General features: G+C 34.2%; 2 protein-coding genes across 2 annotated transcripts in view; both read left to right on the top strand.

The window, feature by feature from the left end:
- Positions 1 to 15,124, top strand: part of palld (palladin, cytoskeletal associated protein) — a 104,481-nt gene that overhangs the window by 76,870 nt on the left and 12,487 nt on the right. The window lies entirely within an intron of this gene.
- gipc3 (GIPC PDZ domain containing family, member 3) lies at positions 999 to 13,828 on the top strand. Its single transcript, XM_058074056.2, has 6 exons — positions 999 to 1,398; positions 5,044 to 5,229; positions 6,863 to 7,043; positions 10,082 to 10,191; positions 11,707 to 11,788; positions 13,296 to 13,828. The coding sequence occupies exons 1-6, from the start codon at positions 1,111 to 1,113 to the stop codon at positions 13,445 to 13,447; spliced, it is 999 nt and encodes a 332-aa protein (XP_057930039.2). The 5' UTR covers positions 999 to 1,110; the 3' UTR covers positions 13,448 to 13,828.

Raw genomic sequence — 15,124 nt, 5'->3', positions numbered from 1 at the left:
CAAAAACAAAATAAACCAAACAACCCCCCCCAAAAACCAAAATAAACAAAAAACAACAAAAAAACTAACTAAAAAACCAAACAAAAAACAAGTAAAAACCCACCTCTTTAAATCTGTTTTTAATGTCCAATGAATGTTGTATTTTAACGTATCTTTTACTGTGTTTACTTGCTTTTATTCAACTCCATTCTTCTGTAAAGTATCTTTGAGTATTTTGAAAAGCGCTATACAAATAAAATGTATTATTATTATTAGTAGTATTATTATACTCGAAATGATTCATTCAATCGTATACTTAATAGTAAAAAAAGCACATATCTCATCTCCTCTGCGTTTTACCAAGGACACAATGATGATGATGATGATGATGATGTCTGTGCTGGGATGTTACATAACAAGAGGACAGCAGATTCCCCAGCAATTGGAATGCCGATTGGAATTGTTTAACAGAAACCAATCCATTTAAAGCGGAATTCATGCGGTCTTGCTTACGTCCCGAATGAATGACAACATCTTAACTTCTCGTGGTGGCGTTTACGCTCCTGATGATAAGGCGTCCATGACTGTTTGATGCAAGGATGTTTGCCAGAGTCCACTCATATTTTTGAACCGGATGCTACAGTAAAACCCAAAAACAAAGATGGTGTCCCAACGCTCATGGTGTCCAGTGTGTCCGTCACTGAAGGAGGAGAAGGTAGGCTGGCACCTGTGCTCCCTAAGCGAAGATATCATCTTACCCCGTGTTCTACTACGCTTGTTTATTGTTACTTGGCAGCCATTTTTTTCAGGTAATCGGGCTTCTTGTACACTTTTAGACAAACTACGGACTCAAACTGCAATCCTGATTGTGGTTCCATTTTGTCGTGTTTGTAAAGAAAGTGGAATCGAATGAGTTTGGGGCCTCGAGGGGCTCAGGTGGAACACATGCAAACACCCACTCGGGTGGCGTCGGGTTTCCGCATGGAAGCTCACGTTACCGCTCTTCTCTCATGACTAATTCATCCAAAGCTTTGGGTGGTTGGGCAACTAAATAAGGGCAAGGTCAGTGTGTATCTTAGCCGTTAGCCGTTAGCCGTTAGCCGCAGCACCACCAGGGCTCTCCGGGAGCAGATGCAGAACAGGGAGGCAATGAGCCCTCGGGACTCCAAGGCACCGGGGGCAGAGGCCATGGAGGGACACAAGGCCCGGGGTCACAATCGGGGGTCTACGGAGCCCACGGCGCCCCCGCTTCCTCCTCCTTCACCGCCACCGACGGGGCCGCCGGAATACCCGCGGCCCCGGCTCGTTTTCCACACTCAGCTGGCGCACGGAAGCCCGACGGGACGAATCCACGGATTCACAAATGTCAAGGAGCTGTACGCCAAGATCGCCGAGGTCTTCAACATCTCTCCCTCAGAGGTACTCAATTTATCGTATTGTGGGGAAATTGCAAAAATATTGAAAACGGCAAAGTAAGTCAAAATGCAAAATAAAAATAGCACAAATGTAGACTAAAATAAATCGTAGAAATGAAAAATTAAGTAAAAATGCACAACAAAGTAGTAAAATAGCAAAATAAAATTGTGAAAATGTCAAATAAAGTGGGTAAAAATGCTAAATAAAAATTGCAAAAATTGCGAATAAGTAGTAGAAATGTAAAATAAAGTAAAAATGCATGAGAAAGTACTAAAATTGCAAAATAAAAATGTGAAAATGTCAAATAAAGTGAGTAAAAATGCAAACAAATAGCAAAAAATAAGAATAAAATAAGTAGTATAAATGTAAAATAAAGTAAAAATGCATAAGAAAGTAGTAAAATTGCAAAATAAAATTGTGGAAATGTCAAATAAAGTAAGTAAAAATGAAAAATAAAAATAGCAAAAATGTAGAATAAGTAGTAGAAATTTTAAATAAAGTAAAAATGCACAGTAAAGTAGTAAAATTGCAAAATAAAATTGTGGAAATGTCAAATAAAGTAAGTAAAAATGAAAAATAAAAATAGCAAAAATGTAGAATAAGTAGTAGAAATTTAGAATAAAGTAAAAATGTACAATAAAATAGTCAAATTGTGAAAAGGTCAAATAAAGTAAGTAAAAATGCAAAATAAAAATAGCAAAAATTAAGAATAAAATAAGTAGTAAAAATGTGAAATTAAGTAAAAATGCACAATAAAGTAGTAAAATTGCAAAATAAAATAGTGAAAATGTCAAATAAAGTGAGTAAAAATGCAAAACAAAAATAGTAAAAAATGTAGAATAAGTAGTAGAAATGTAAAATAAAGTAAAAATGCACAATAAAGTAGTAAAATTGCAAAATAAAATTTTGAAAATGTCAAATAAATTAAGTAAAAATGAAAAATAAAAATAGCAAAAATTAAGAATAAAATAAGTAGTAAAAATGTAAAATAAAAGAAAAATGCACAATAAAGTGAGTAAAAATGCAAAATAAAAATAACTAAAATATAGAATAAGTACTAGAAATTTTAAATAAAGTATAAATGCACTGTAAAGTAGTAAAATTGCAAAATAAAATTGTGGAAATGTCAAATAAAGTAAGTAAAAATGAAAAATAAAAATAGCAAAAATGTAGAATAAGTAGTAGAAATTTAGAATAAAGTAAAAATGTACAATAAAGTAGTAAAATTGTGAAAAGGTCAAATAAAGTAAGTAAAAATGCAAAATAAAAATAGCAAAAATTAAGAATAAAATAAGTAGTAGAAATGTAAAATTAAGTAAAAATGCACAATAAAGTAGTAAAATTGCAAAATAAAATAGTGAAAATGTCAAATAAAGTGAGTAAAAATGCAAAACAAAAATAGTAAAAAATGTAGAATAAGTAGTAGAAATGTAAAATTAAGTAAAAATGCACAATAAAGTAGTAAAATTGCAAAATAAAATTTTGAAAATGTCAAATAAATTAAGTAAAAATGAAAAATAAAAATAGCAAAAATTAAGAATAAAATAAGTAGTAAAAATGTAAAATAAAAGAAAAATGCACAATAAAGTGAGTAAAAATGCAAAATAAAATTGTGAAAATGTCAAATAAAGTGAGTAAAAATGCAAAATAAAAATAACTAAAATATAGAATAAGTACTAGAAATTTTAAATAAAGTAAAAATGCACATTAAAGTAGTAAAATTGCAAAATAAAATTGTGGAAATGTCAAATAAAGTAAGTAAAAATGAAAAATAAAAACAGCAAAAATGTAGAATAAGTAGTAGAAATTTAGAATAAAGTAAAAATGTACAATAAAGTAGTAAAATTGTGAAAAGGTCAAATAAAGTAAGTAAAAATGCAAAATAAAAATAGCAAAAATTAATAATAAAATAAGTAGTAGAAATGTGAAATTAAGTAAAAATGCACAATAAAGTAGTAAATTTGCAAAATAAAATAGTGAAAATGTCAAATAAAGTAAGTAAAAATGCAAAATGTAGAATAAGTAGTATAAATGTAAAATAAAGTACATTAAAGAGCAATAAAGAGTGTGGAGTGATTTCTGATTTGTTCAATATTGAAATATTTCTGTCCACCTTATGTTGTATATTTGTAATATGAGGTTTCCAGATCATATTTTCATCTATTGTGATCCCCAGAAATGTATTTTCGTTCACCCTTTCAATGTCTACACCGTCTATTTGTATTTGCTGGTACGTGTCCTTTCTGCTGTTAGCAAACAGCATGATTTTAGTTTTATTTAGGTTCAAGGACAATCTATTATCATCAAAGCAACTTTTTAGTGGGACCATTTCTTCTCTGACCTTTCTAATGATTTGGTCTGTACTCCCTCCAGAACAAAAAGCAGTGATATCATCCACAAATGATACCAGCTTTAAGTTATTAGGCCTTGACTATGAACAATCCTACCTGAAGGACGTACCTGAGCGGAGATTAGAACAAGAACATTCCACAGCAAACCTTCACTCTCTTATCAGGAATCCAACAGCCACGATTATGCTGTCTTGATTGCGTCAACTTTCACAATTATTGAACTAAACTTATTTGTGGAGATCCAAAGCCACGATACGCAACAAATATTCAAACGTATGAATGGATTTGAACGTGACAAACGATTCATAACGATGAGTAAAACAAGCGAGTCCTTTTCTCGTGTGGCCAAAACAGCAGCTGGCTTTGCAAGGAAGACCTTGAACTGTAGTCAGGGTCTCGTATCGCTGAGAACGATATCAAAGCGGCACAACATCAGGCCAGATAACGTCACGCCGTGGTTATCTTACATTTCTTTTATGGCGGATGAATTGATGGCGCTATTTAATGGGGGTTTTCACATACTTAATACTTAGCGATGGAATTGGGAGGAATACACTTTGGGAAACTCGCAACTGAATCCCAGATGGAAACAGACTTTTAGGACAACAGTAACAAGAACTCCTTAAATTAGCTAAAACTTGCATGAATATTCAAATGTACATTTAGAGTATGGTTACCTACATGGTCAGGCAAAATGATCTGACACATTTGTTGGTTAAATAAAACGCAAATAAAGTAAAAAAAAAGTGTTTCTATTTTCAAAAACAACATATAATACCATTTTGTTTCATTATGTTATTAATCCCAGGGCACATATAGACAAACAACCATTCACACTCACATTCATACCTATGGACAATTTGGAGTCGCTAATTAACCTAGCATGTTTTTGGAATGTGGGAGGAAACCGGAGTACCCGGAATAAAAAACCCACGCATGCATAAACTCCATATAGAGATGGCCGAGGGTGGGATTGAACCCGTGTCTCCTAGCTGTGAGGTCTGTGCGCTAACCACTCATCCGCAAAAATTGCATTATATGAAAAAATGTCATTATAACTACTTTTCAAAAATAAAACCTTTTTTGTTTCTTGACTTTATTTTGGTTTTATTGAACCTACAAATGTATCATATGATTTGGCCTGACCAAGTACTACTACTATGCAGTACAGCAGCTTAGCAGTCAATCTATTTGGATTTGCTGCCCTCTGCTGTTCAGTCAGGATACAACATGACTTTAGCACATTCCCTGTGAAAGGACTCCTGCATTTGGGTGAATTTCCCTTCCCGCTGTCCAGATTCTCTTCTGCACCCTCAACTCCCACAAAGTCGACATGCAGAAGCTACTGGGGGGCCAGATCGGACTGGAGGACTTCATCTTTGCTCACGTCCGAGGCGAGACAAAGGAGGTGGAGGTGACCAAGACGGAGGATGCGTTGGGCCTCACCATCACGGACAACGGAGCCGGATACGCATTCATTAAGGTCAGGGGTCACAAACTCAATTTACCTGGGGGCCACTGGAGCTCAGGTCTGGGTGAGGCTGGGCCGCATCAGGTAAAAAAAATAAAATAAATATATATATATATTTATAAAAAAAACAAACAATAAAAATTATTATAAATTAATTTTTCTGTATTATTAAATAATTAAATTAATTGTTTAATGTAAAATTTTCTTTTTAAAAAACAAATGAAACAAATTAACAAATTAATTTTTACTTATTATTAAATTATTAATTAATGTTGAATGTTAATTTTTATTTTTTGACACAAAATAAGATGGAAAAATAAATAAGCAAATCAAAAAACAAATGAAACAAATTAACTTTTATTCATTATTAAATGATTAAATAAATGTTGAATGTTAATTTTTATTTTTCGACACAAAATAAGATGGAAAAATAAATAAGCAAATGAAGAAAAAAATTAACAAATTAATTTTTACTTATTATTGAATTATTAAATAAATGTTTAATGTTAATTTTTTTCAACACAAAATAAGACGGAAAAATAAATAAGCAAATCAAAAAAACAAATGAAACAAGTGAACAAATTAATTTTTAATTATTATTAAATAATTAAATAAATGTTTAATGTTAATTTTTATTGTTCGACACAAAATAAGATGGAAAAATAAATAAGCAAATCAAAAAACAAATGAAACAAATTAACTTTTATTTATTATTAAATGATTAAATAAATGTTGAATGTTAATTTTTATTTTTCGACACAAAATAAGATGGAAAAATAAATAAGCGAATGAAGAAAAAAAAAACAAATTAATTTTTACTTATTATTGAATTATTAAATAAATGTTTAATGTAAATTTTTTTCAACACAAAATAAGACGGAAAAATAAATAAGCAAATCAAAAAAACAAATGAAACAAGTGAACAAATTAATTTTTAATTATTATTAAATAATTAAATAAATGTTTAATGTTAATTTTTATTGTTCAACACAAAATAAGATGGAAAAATAAATAAGCAAATCAAAAAACAAATGAAACAAATTAACTTTTATTTATTATTAAATGATTAAATAAATGTTGAATGTTAATTTTTATTTTTCGACACAAAATAAGATGGAAAAATAAATAAGCAAATGAAGAAACAAAATAAATAAATTTTTACTTATTATTGAATTATTAAATAAATGTTTAATGTTAATTTTTTTTCAACACAAAATAAGACGGAAAAATAAATAAGCAAATCAAAAAAACAAATGAAACAAGTGAACAAATTAATTTTTAATTATTATTAAATAATTAAATAAATGTTTAATGTTAATTTTTATTGTTTGACACAAAATAAGATGGAAAAATAAATAAGCAAATCAAAAAACAAATGAAACAAATTAACTTTTATTTATTATTAAATGATTAAATAAATGTTTAATGTTAATTTTTATTGTTCAACACAAAATAAGATGGAAAAATAAATAAGCAAATGAAGAAAAAAAATAACAAATTAATTTTTACTTATTATTGAATTATTAAATAAATGTTTAATGTTAATTTTTTTTCAACACAAAATAAGACGGAAAAATAAATAAGCAAATCAAAAAACGTTTAAGTGATTCCCAAATGGTTCCCAAGTGCGTCGTGTTTCCCCCAGCGGATCAAGGAAGGGAGCACCATGGACCAACTGAAGAGCGTTTGCGTCGGCGATCACATCGAGGCCATCAACGAGCAAAGCATTGTGGGATGTCGACATTATGAAGTGGCCAAGATGCTGAAGGAGCAACCAAGAGGCGTTCCCTTCACCCTCAGGCTGGTCGGACCCAAGAGGGCTTTTGGTGAGAAGCTCTTTCAACTCAACTCTTCGTGGATCTCAGTGTTCAAATCCCAAAACTGTTAAACGGAGACTGACCACATTTAGAATCCGGGATGTTTTCCAAGTCTTGCAAAGTTAAGCGTTTCATCGTTTAGGCATTCAGATTTCCTTTTTGACCGCAACTGTTCCGGCATTCCTGTCTTCTATTTCATCATCCCATCAGGAAGAGGAAGTGGCTGCCATTAGCTTTTTACCGGCAACTCAAGACAACATTTAGATTCAAGTGATGACACTTAGATTAGACGAGTGGTTAGCTAGGAGACTTGAGTTCAATTCCACCAATTCCTCGGCCATCTTTTCGGGGACTCCGGTTTCCTCCCACATTCCAAAAACATGCTAGGTTAATTAGCGACTATAAATGTGAGTGTGAATGGTTGTTTGTCTATATGTGCCCTGTGATTGGCTGGCCGCCAGTCTAAGGTGTACCCCACCTCTCTCGGCCCAAGACAGCTGGGATAGGCTCCAGCACCCCCACAACAGTATCACTCGGATACTGTGAACATCCAGCAGCAACACGACATTTTGGCATGACTACTATTTTGATGAAAAATATACTGAACCAGGGCTGCACAGTGGACGAGTGGTTAGCACACAGGCTTCACAGCTAGGAGACCTCTCGCCTGAAGACAGCTGGGATAGGCTCCAGCACCCCCGCGACCTGTGTAAGGATAAGCAGTAGAAAATGAATGAATGAATGAACTTGGGTTAGATGAGAAGTATGTTGGAAATAAGTTAATGATGCTAATTGCTAATAAGCCTCGGCAGCCATAGAAGAGCCTAACCAGGAAGTGTGAATATGCAGGAAGTAGAAACTATGACAAGAATAAATATTTAGTTCATTGCAGGCAACAGATATCATCTGCGAGGCGGCAAAACAGGAAGTGAGGCTGTACCTCAGACCCACGGTATTCCACGGTATTCCACGGTATTCCACGGTATTCCAATCATGCACATACAAATATAGAAACGTACAAAATAAAAGATAATACTCCAGAGTGGACATTAGCGTACAGCATAAAAATAAAGTTAAGTGTGTAAGGATACACTTTGATGTAATGGCTAGCTTGGCAAGCTAATCCTGGCCATAAAAACACAACAACTTGACCCTTCCAACATTCGCTTTAAGGCGTCTGCCTCCCTTTTCCTCTTTCCCGTAAACGCTCTCATCAAACGGCGAGAGGGTTTTATTATTTATTACACTTGATCAACAAACAACTTTGCTTTGTTATTACAACGGAAACTTCATCTATCGTCACTGAGGCGGCGTCCTAATTCTTGGAGAACAAGTCATGTGACAGCGAGAACAATGGGACTCGAGTGCCACACCAGATCTCAGTTGGGGTTACGACACGACATAGTTCTTCACTTATGTAGCAGACGTTTATTCCGACCAGTAAATCAAGGTTTGGATCTTAGTCTTACGTCACCTTTTGTGTTCCAGCAGCCGAGGCTGAAGTTTGACTCCCTTCATTTGGGAGGAACTGGAACCCACGTTCTAACGTCAGCAGGACAAATGGACCAAAACTTGTATGAATAAAAAGTTCCAGAGAACCTTGTCGATTCCTTTGAGTTGAACCGATATCTTATAGGCTGCACGGTGGTAGAGTGGTTAGCACACAGGGCTCAGAGCTAGGAAACTTGAGTTCAATCCCACCCTTGGCCATCTCTGTGTGGAGTTTGAATGTTCTCCCCGTGCATGCGTGGGTTTTCTCCGGGGACAAAAACATGCTAGGTTAATTAGCCACTCCAAATTGTCCATAAGTATGAATGTGAGTGTGAATGGTTGTTTGTCTATATGTGCCCTGTGATTGGCTGGCCAACAGTCTAAGGTGTACCCGGCCTCTCTCAAGCGAAGACAGCTGGGATAGGCTCCAGCACCCCCACGACAGTATCACTCGGATACTGTGAACATCCAGCAGCAACACGACATTTTTTGCATGACTACTATTTTGATGAAAAATATACTGAACCAGGGCTGCACAGTAGCCGAGTGGTTAGCACACAGGCTTCACAGCTAGGAGACCCGAGTTCAATTCCACCCTCGGCCATCTCATCTTTTCGGGTACTCCGGTTTCCTCCCACATTCCAAAAACATGCTAGGTTAATTAGCGACTCCAAATTGTCCATAGGTATGAATGTGAGTGTGAATGGTTGTTTGTCTATATGTGCCCTGTGATTGGCTGGCCACCAGTCCAGGGTGTACCCCGCCTCTCGCCCCAAGACAGCTGGGATAGGCTCCAATGAATGAATGAAATTATGGAAATAAAATCTTAATTACGAGGGAAAAAAATTACGAGAAAAATGTTGAACTTGTCAGAAACAAATAAAAACAGCTTTCATTTATGGGAATAAAGTGAAAATGTCAATAATAATCTCATTTTAGTCGCATAGACTTGAAATATTAAAAGTCAAAATATAATGAGAAACAAATAAAACAAAAAAAATTTACTTTTTGGAAAATTACGTTGGGAGAAAAGTTACATTATGAGAATTATGTCAAAAAATTATGGGAATAAAGTCTGAATAAATTACAGGCTGGGATAGGCTCCAGCACCCCCTGCCTCAACCCTCGTGAGGATACGTGGTAGAAAATAAATGGATGAAATTATGGGAATAAAGTCCTAATTCCGGTTTCCTCCCACATTCCAAAAACATGCTAGGTTAATTAGCCACTCCAAATTGTCCATAGGTATGAATGTGAGTGTGAATGGTTGTTTGCCTCCTGAAGATGAGCTGAATAACGTCCCATGACCACCCCCATTGTCATCATCTTACATTCCTATTGGTTTGTGTGTTGAATTGAGTGTTTATTTACCAGATGTTTCTCCTTAGTGGGTTGCAGATGTTTGTTGTTTTTTGCCTAAATAGTTTTCTTTGGAAGACATCGTTTAGTCATTGTGTAAAAATGCAGTGAAAAATGCTGAGGGTAACAAACTGTGTCTGGTGTAAAAGTTGCAACTTTGATGAAACGAAAGTAAAAGTAAAGTATTGTGTGTTTAGACATGATTGGAATGAGGACCAAAGCACCCAAGTCTAACGAGGGCAAGATGGTCAATGGAAGGGAGACTTTACGTCTACGCTCCAAGGGTTCCGCTACTGTTCAGGAAGTGGTAAGTTGGCAGAATAATGCCCCCCCCCCCCCCCACACACACATACATAATGATTTCCATCTCTTCAAGGAGATAACATTGACTTATTGTTCATTGATTTCCTGGAGGCTTTCCATGACATAAGTTGTCTTAAACTAGCAGTAGTACAACAGTATTGGGTACGTAGTATTGAAGTTGATGGAGCTTTAAATTGCCTACAATTACCAACTGTACAATTGATATGTGTAATAATTAGGATTGTCAAATGATTACATTTTTGTTCTGAAATTCATCAGTTTTCTAATTATTCATCATTATTAATCACCATTTGCCACTACATGTGAAATACTACATTTTTTGTTCTTACAATTAGGGCTGTCAAATGATTATATTTTTGTTATCAAATTAATCGGTTTTCAAATTATTAATCATTATTAATCACCATTTGCCACTACATGTGAAATACACCACTTTTTGTTGTAACAATTCGGGCTGTCAAATGATTATATTTTTGTTATCAAATTAATCGTTTTTCTAATTATTAATCATTATTAATCACCAGTAATCACCATTTGCCACTACACGTGAAATACGCCACTTTTTGTTGTAATAACTAGGGCTGTCAAATGATAAAATTTTCGTTATGCGATTAATCGGTTTTCCAATTATTAATCATTATTAATCACCATTAATCACCATTTGCCACTACATGTGAAATACGCCACTTTTTGTTGTCATATTTAGGGTTGTCAAATGATAAAATTTTTGTTATGAAATTAATCGTTTTTCTAATTATTAATCATTATTAATCACCATTTGCCACTACATGTGAAATACGCCACTTTTTGTTCTAATAATTCGGGCTGTCAAATGATAAAATTTTCGTTATGCGATTAATCGGTTTTCTAATTATTAATCATTATTAATCACCATTAATCACCATTTGCCACTACATTTGAAATACGCCACTTTTTGTTGTAATATTTAGGGTTGTTAAATGATAAAATTTTTGTTATGAAATTAATCGTTTTTCTAATTATTAATCATTATTAATCACCATTAATCACCATTTGCCACTACATGTGAAATATGCCACTTTTTGTTGTAATAATTAGGGCTGTCAAATGATAAAACTTTTGTCATTAAATTAATCGGTTTTCTAATTATTAATCATTATTAATCACAATTTGCCACTACATGTAAAATACGCCACTTTTTGTTCTAATAATTAGGGATGTCAAATGATAAAATTTTTGTTATGAAAATTAATCGGTTTTCTAATTATTAATCATTACTAATCACCATTAATCACAATTTGCCACTACATGTAAAATACGCCACTTTTTGTTGTCATAATTAGGGCTGTCAAATGATAAAATTTTTGTTATGCAATTAATCGGTTTTCTGATGATTAATCATTATTAATCACCATTTGCCACTACATTTAGATTCAGATTAAATCCAAAGGCACTGCTTAGTTACCATCATCCATATATACATATATATACTTATATACTTATATCATTGTTTTTCCAGCAGAATGAGTTTGAGGAACAGGCCACCATGAAAGTGGACGACCTGCTGGAGAGCTACATGGGCATCCGTGATTTAGAGCTAGGTAAGACCACTGGGTCAGAGGTCACTGATGCTACCTCGGCCTCAGTCGCCATTTGGTGTCTGATGGGCTGGAGTTCTCGTGCTCGCACACCAAAACCGTCCAGATCATGTCTTTATGACCTGGCTTTGCGTCCTGGGGTCCAGTCATCCTACAGTAGTCAACGGCTTACACTTCCAGGATCTTAATTAAATATTCCATTCCAGGCATGGGCTGAGGCCGCTAATTGGATTTGTGGGAACTTCCTTTGTTTAAATGTCAAAGAAGGCTGACAAGATGCAGTGTCTTCTTCATGATAATTATGCAAGAGCTTTAATTAGGGCGACCAAACATCCTGGTTTCCCAGGCCAAATCCTGTTTTCGCATCCCGTCCTGGCACATCCTGTTTTTTTTTTCCTTGAAGAAAGTGATTGTTTTCCATTTGTGCAGCAATAGAGCACTCTGCTTCATGCGACGTAATCCCTTAGACGCAACCACATGGGTGGTTTTTTCAATTAGTCTCGCCAAAAAGCCACAAAACAGGTCATCTGCTGACATTTACGCAGTAAAATTGGGTTATAATTTACAAGTTCTTGCAAGTTTGTAGGGCACAATTTTCCGGAAAATATTGGTTACATTCCAATGTTACAATTCAGAGAACATACTAACTCCTTATTTTTAAAATGACAAATACTTCAACACTTATTGACACTTACTATGGTACCCATTATGGCATTGGATGCTCATATCACCTCCTACTTTGGTACGTGACAAAAAATGTAAATAAATAAATAAAATTAAAAACATAAAAATTTATAAAAAAATTATATCATGAAAGCAGGAAGTGAACAAATGTAACAAATGTATATGTAATTTAAAATTAAATTAAATTAAACTAAACTATATTCGGAAAACAGGAAGTGAACAAATGTAACAGTTACTGATTGTAAAAGTACCAGATGGAGGGGTAGGATTTAATAAGCTTTGCTTCTTCCTACTCCTTTTGGACATGTGGAACTGGGAACTGATTATGGGATGCACTCAATTGGAATCTGATGCATGTTCAAATGAAATTAAACCATTACTTGAACCAGTCATGATGTGCTATATATATCACTATATTGACACTTACTATGGTACCCATTATGGCATTGGATGCTCTGTCACATACTTTGGTATGTGACAAAAAAATAAAAAAAATTAAAAAAATAAAAATTAATAAAAAATAATATATTATGAAAGCAGGAAGTGAACAAATGCAACAGTTACTGATTATAAAAGTACCAGACGGAGGGGTAGGATTTAATAAGCTTTGCTTCTTCCTACTAAGTTACCAAGTGGTTCTTTCTTTGGAATGTGTCTGGTTATAGAAAATATTTCCTAATATAACAATTTTCTATCCATAAACAAAAGGTAAATGTATTGAAATTCTAAAGAGTTACTCACAACGATCAGCGATGCGGCGTCATCCATCTCTTTTTTTACATGAACCAAATCAAATATTGACCCGTGTGTCCCGTCTTCTGTGCAGCGACCACCATCGTGGAGGCGGGCAAAGACAAGAAGAACCCCGATGACTTTGCAGAGGCCCTGGACTCGGTTCTGGGGGACTTCGCTTTTCCCGACGTCTTCTTATTCGATGTCTGGGGAGTAATCGGGGATGTGAAAAACGGCAGAATGTAGATTTTTATGGAGACCTCGGAGCCGTGCTCTCTGGCACATCCAATTAGAAGAAGGCATTGTAGCCTTCTCTTTTCTTACATGAATGTTGAATTCATTCATTCATTCATTCATTCATACATGTTTAATGCTTGCATACATTTAACATTTATGCCAGAATCACTTCCTTCGAAAAACATAGCAGGAACTGAAATTTGTCTGTTTTGGTCTGCGGGCACATGATCGCTCATGTCTGACTGGTTTACATGATCAATAATTCATTATCAGGCGTCTCCACGGAGCGCTACAACCTTCCTGAATTATATCATTTGTATAATTCTATGTATATGTATACTTTCAACTATGTGTAATTAAATGTTACCTTGAAATATGACATAATATTCATTTGCCAGGCATTGTATGTGACTGCATGTTGCTCTTTAGGTGTTCATGATTTATTAATTACATGAATTTTTGTTATATTTCTTTTATGTACAAACAACATTTTGTACATGTCACAGAGACACTGTTTTTTGGATAATCAATCATTTATGAAAGTCAAACAAATTTGATGAAATTTGGACTCAAACTCCTCTGCCGGCACTTTATTGGGCACAATGTTGGCTGCCCCAGGTTGAAGTCACGTGTGGTTTAAGACACAATTTCATTTGTTTACAGAGTGGTTCTCGTTGCTGAGAACATCTGGAGAAGATTGGTAAAGATTCTCCATCTTTACCGAGCCGGAAATGACTGAGTATTAGGGACAAAAATAAATAAATAAAAAGATTTTGAGAATAAAGTCGTAAATTTACAAAACAAAAGTACTAAATTTACATGAAAAAGGTCGGACATTTACGAGAACGATGTCGTAAATTTAGGTGAAAAAAGGTAGTAAATTTATGATTTACAAAAACTAAATTTCACTAAAAAACTAAGTCGTAAATTTACGAGAATCATAATATTATGTGTCTCGGGGAAAATAGAGCATAACTTTTTTTCTTGTAAATTTACCTCGTGAATTGACAACTTTTTTTGGCCTAAATTTCCAATTTTCATTTTTCAACGTGGCCCTAATACTCCCTTGTAACCGACTGCGCCTCCTCTATTTTTTATTTTAATTATTTTCAGTATTAGGGACATATTTAAAAAAAAAAAAAAAGTTCTAAATTTACATGAAAAAAGTCAGACATTTACGAAAATTATGTCGTAAATTTAGGTGAAAAAAGGTAGTAAATTTATGATTTACAAAAACTAAGTTTAACTAAAAAACTAAGTCATAAATTTACGAGAATTATTATTATTATTCTCGTGAATTGACGACTTTTTTTTGGCTTAAATTTCCAACTTTCATTTTCCAACGTGGCTCTAATACTCCGTTGTAACCGACAGCGCCTCCTCTATTTTTTATTTTCATGACAATCTTCTCCATCTTTTTCCGAGCCTGTGTACTTCTACTTCTACTACGTTTAAAGGTAGCCTGCTGAGTAGTTTAAGCACTGCTGCCACTGAACTGGAGGCTTGTGTATCCTTCAAGCATGAATAAAACACACCGCACAAAGTCTCACTTCAGTTCTTACCCCCCCATTATGTCTTTATTTACTTTTCAGATACTTATGTAAAAGCTTCCTAAGAATCTGCCAGGCAGGAAAGTAGTGCGGCAGGAAAAGTGATCAAAAGCAGGAATTTAGATAAGCCACAGTG

Source organism: Doryrhamphus excisus, linkage group LG4 (genome assembly GCF_037039965.1).
Source record: "Doryrhamphus excisus strain RoL-2023G ecotype Guam linkage group LG4, RoL_Dexc_Guam_v1.1, whole genome shotgun sequence".
In the NCBI taxonomy this organism is placed as follows: domain Eukaryota; kingdom Metazoa; phylum Chordata; class Actinopteri; order Syngnathiformes; family Syngnathidae; genus Doryrhamphus; species Doryrhamphus excisus.
The sequence above is the reverse complement of the archived record's forward strand: the minus strand, read 5'-3'. Positions and strand labels throughout refer to the sequence as shown.

Excerpts from the sequence above, each read along its gene's own strand:
- gipc3 (XM_058074056.2), top strand. The coding sequence starts at position 1,111 with ATGCAGAACAGGGAGGCAATGAGCCCTCGGGACTCCAAGGCACCGGGG. Across the intron at positions 1,399-5,043 it reads TCAACATCTCTCCCTCAGAG|ATTCTCTTCTGCACCCTCAA; the intron begins GTACTCAATTTA and ends CCCGCTGTCCAG. Across the intron at positions 11,789-13,295 it reads CATCCGTGATTTAGAGCTAG|CGACCACCATCGTGGAGGCG; the intron begins GTAAGACCACTG and ends TCTTCTGTGCAG.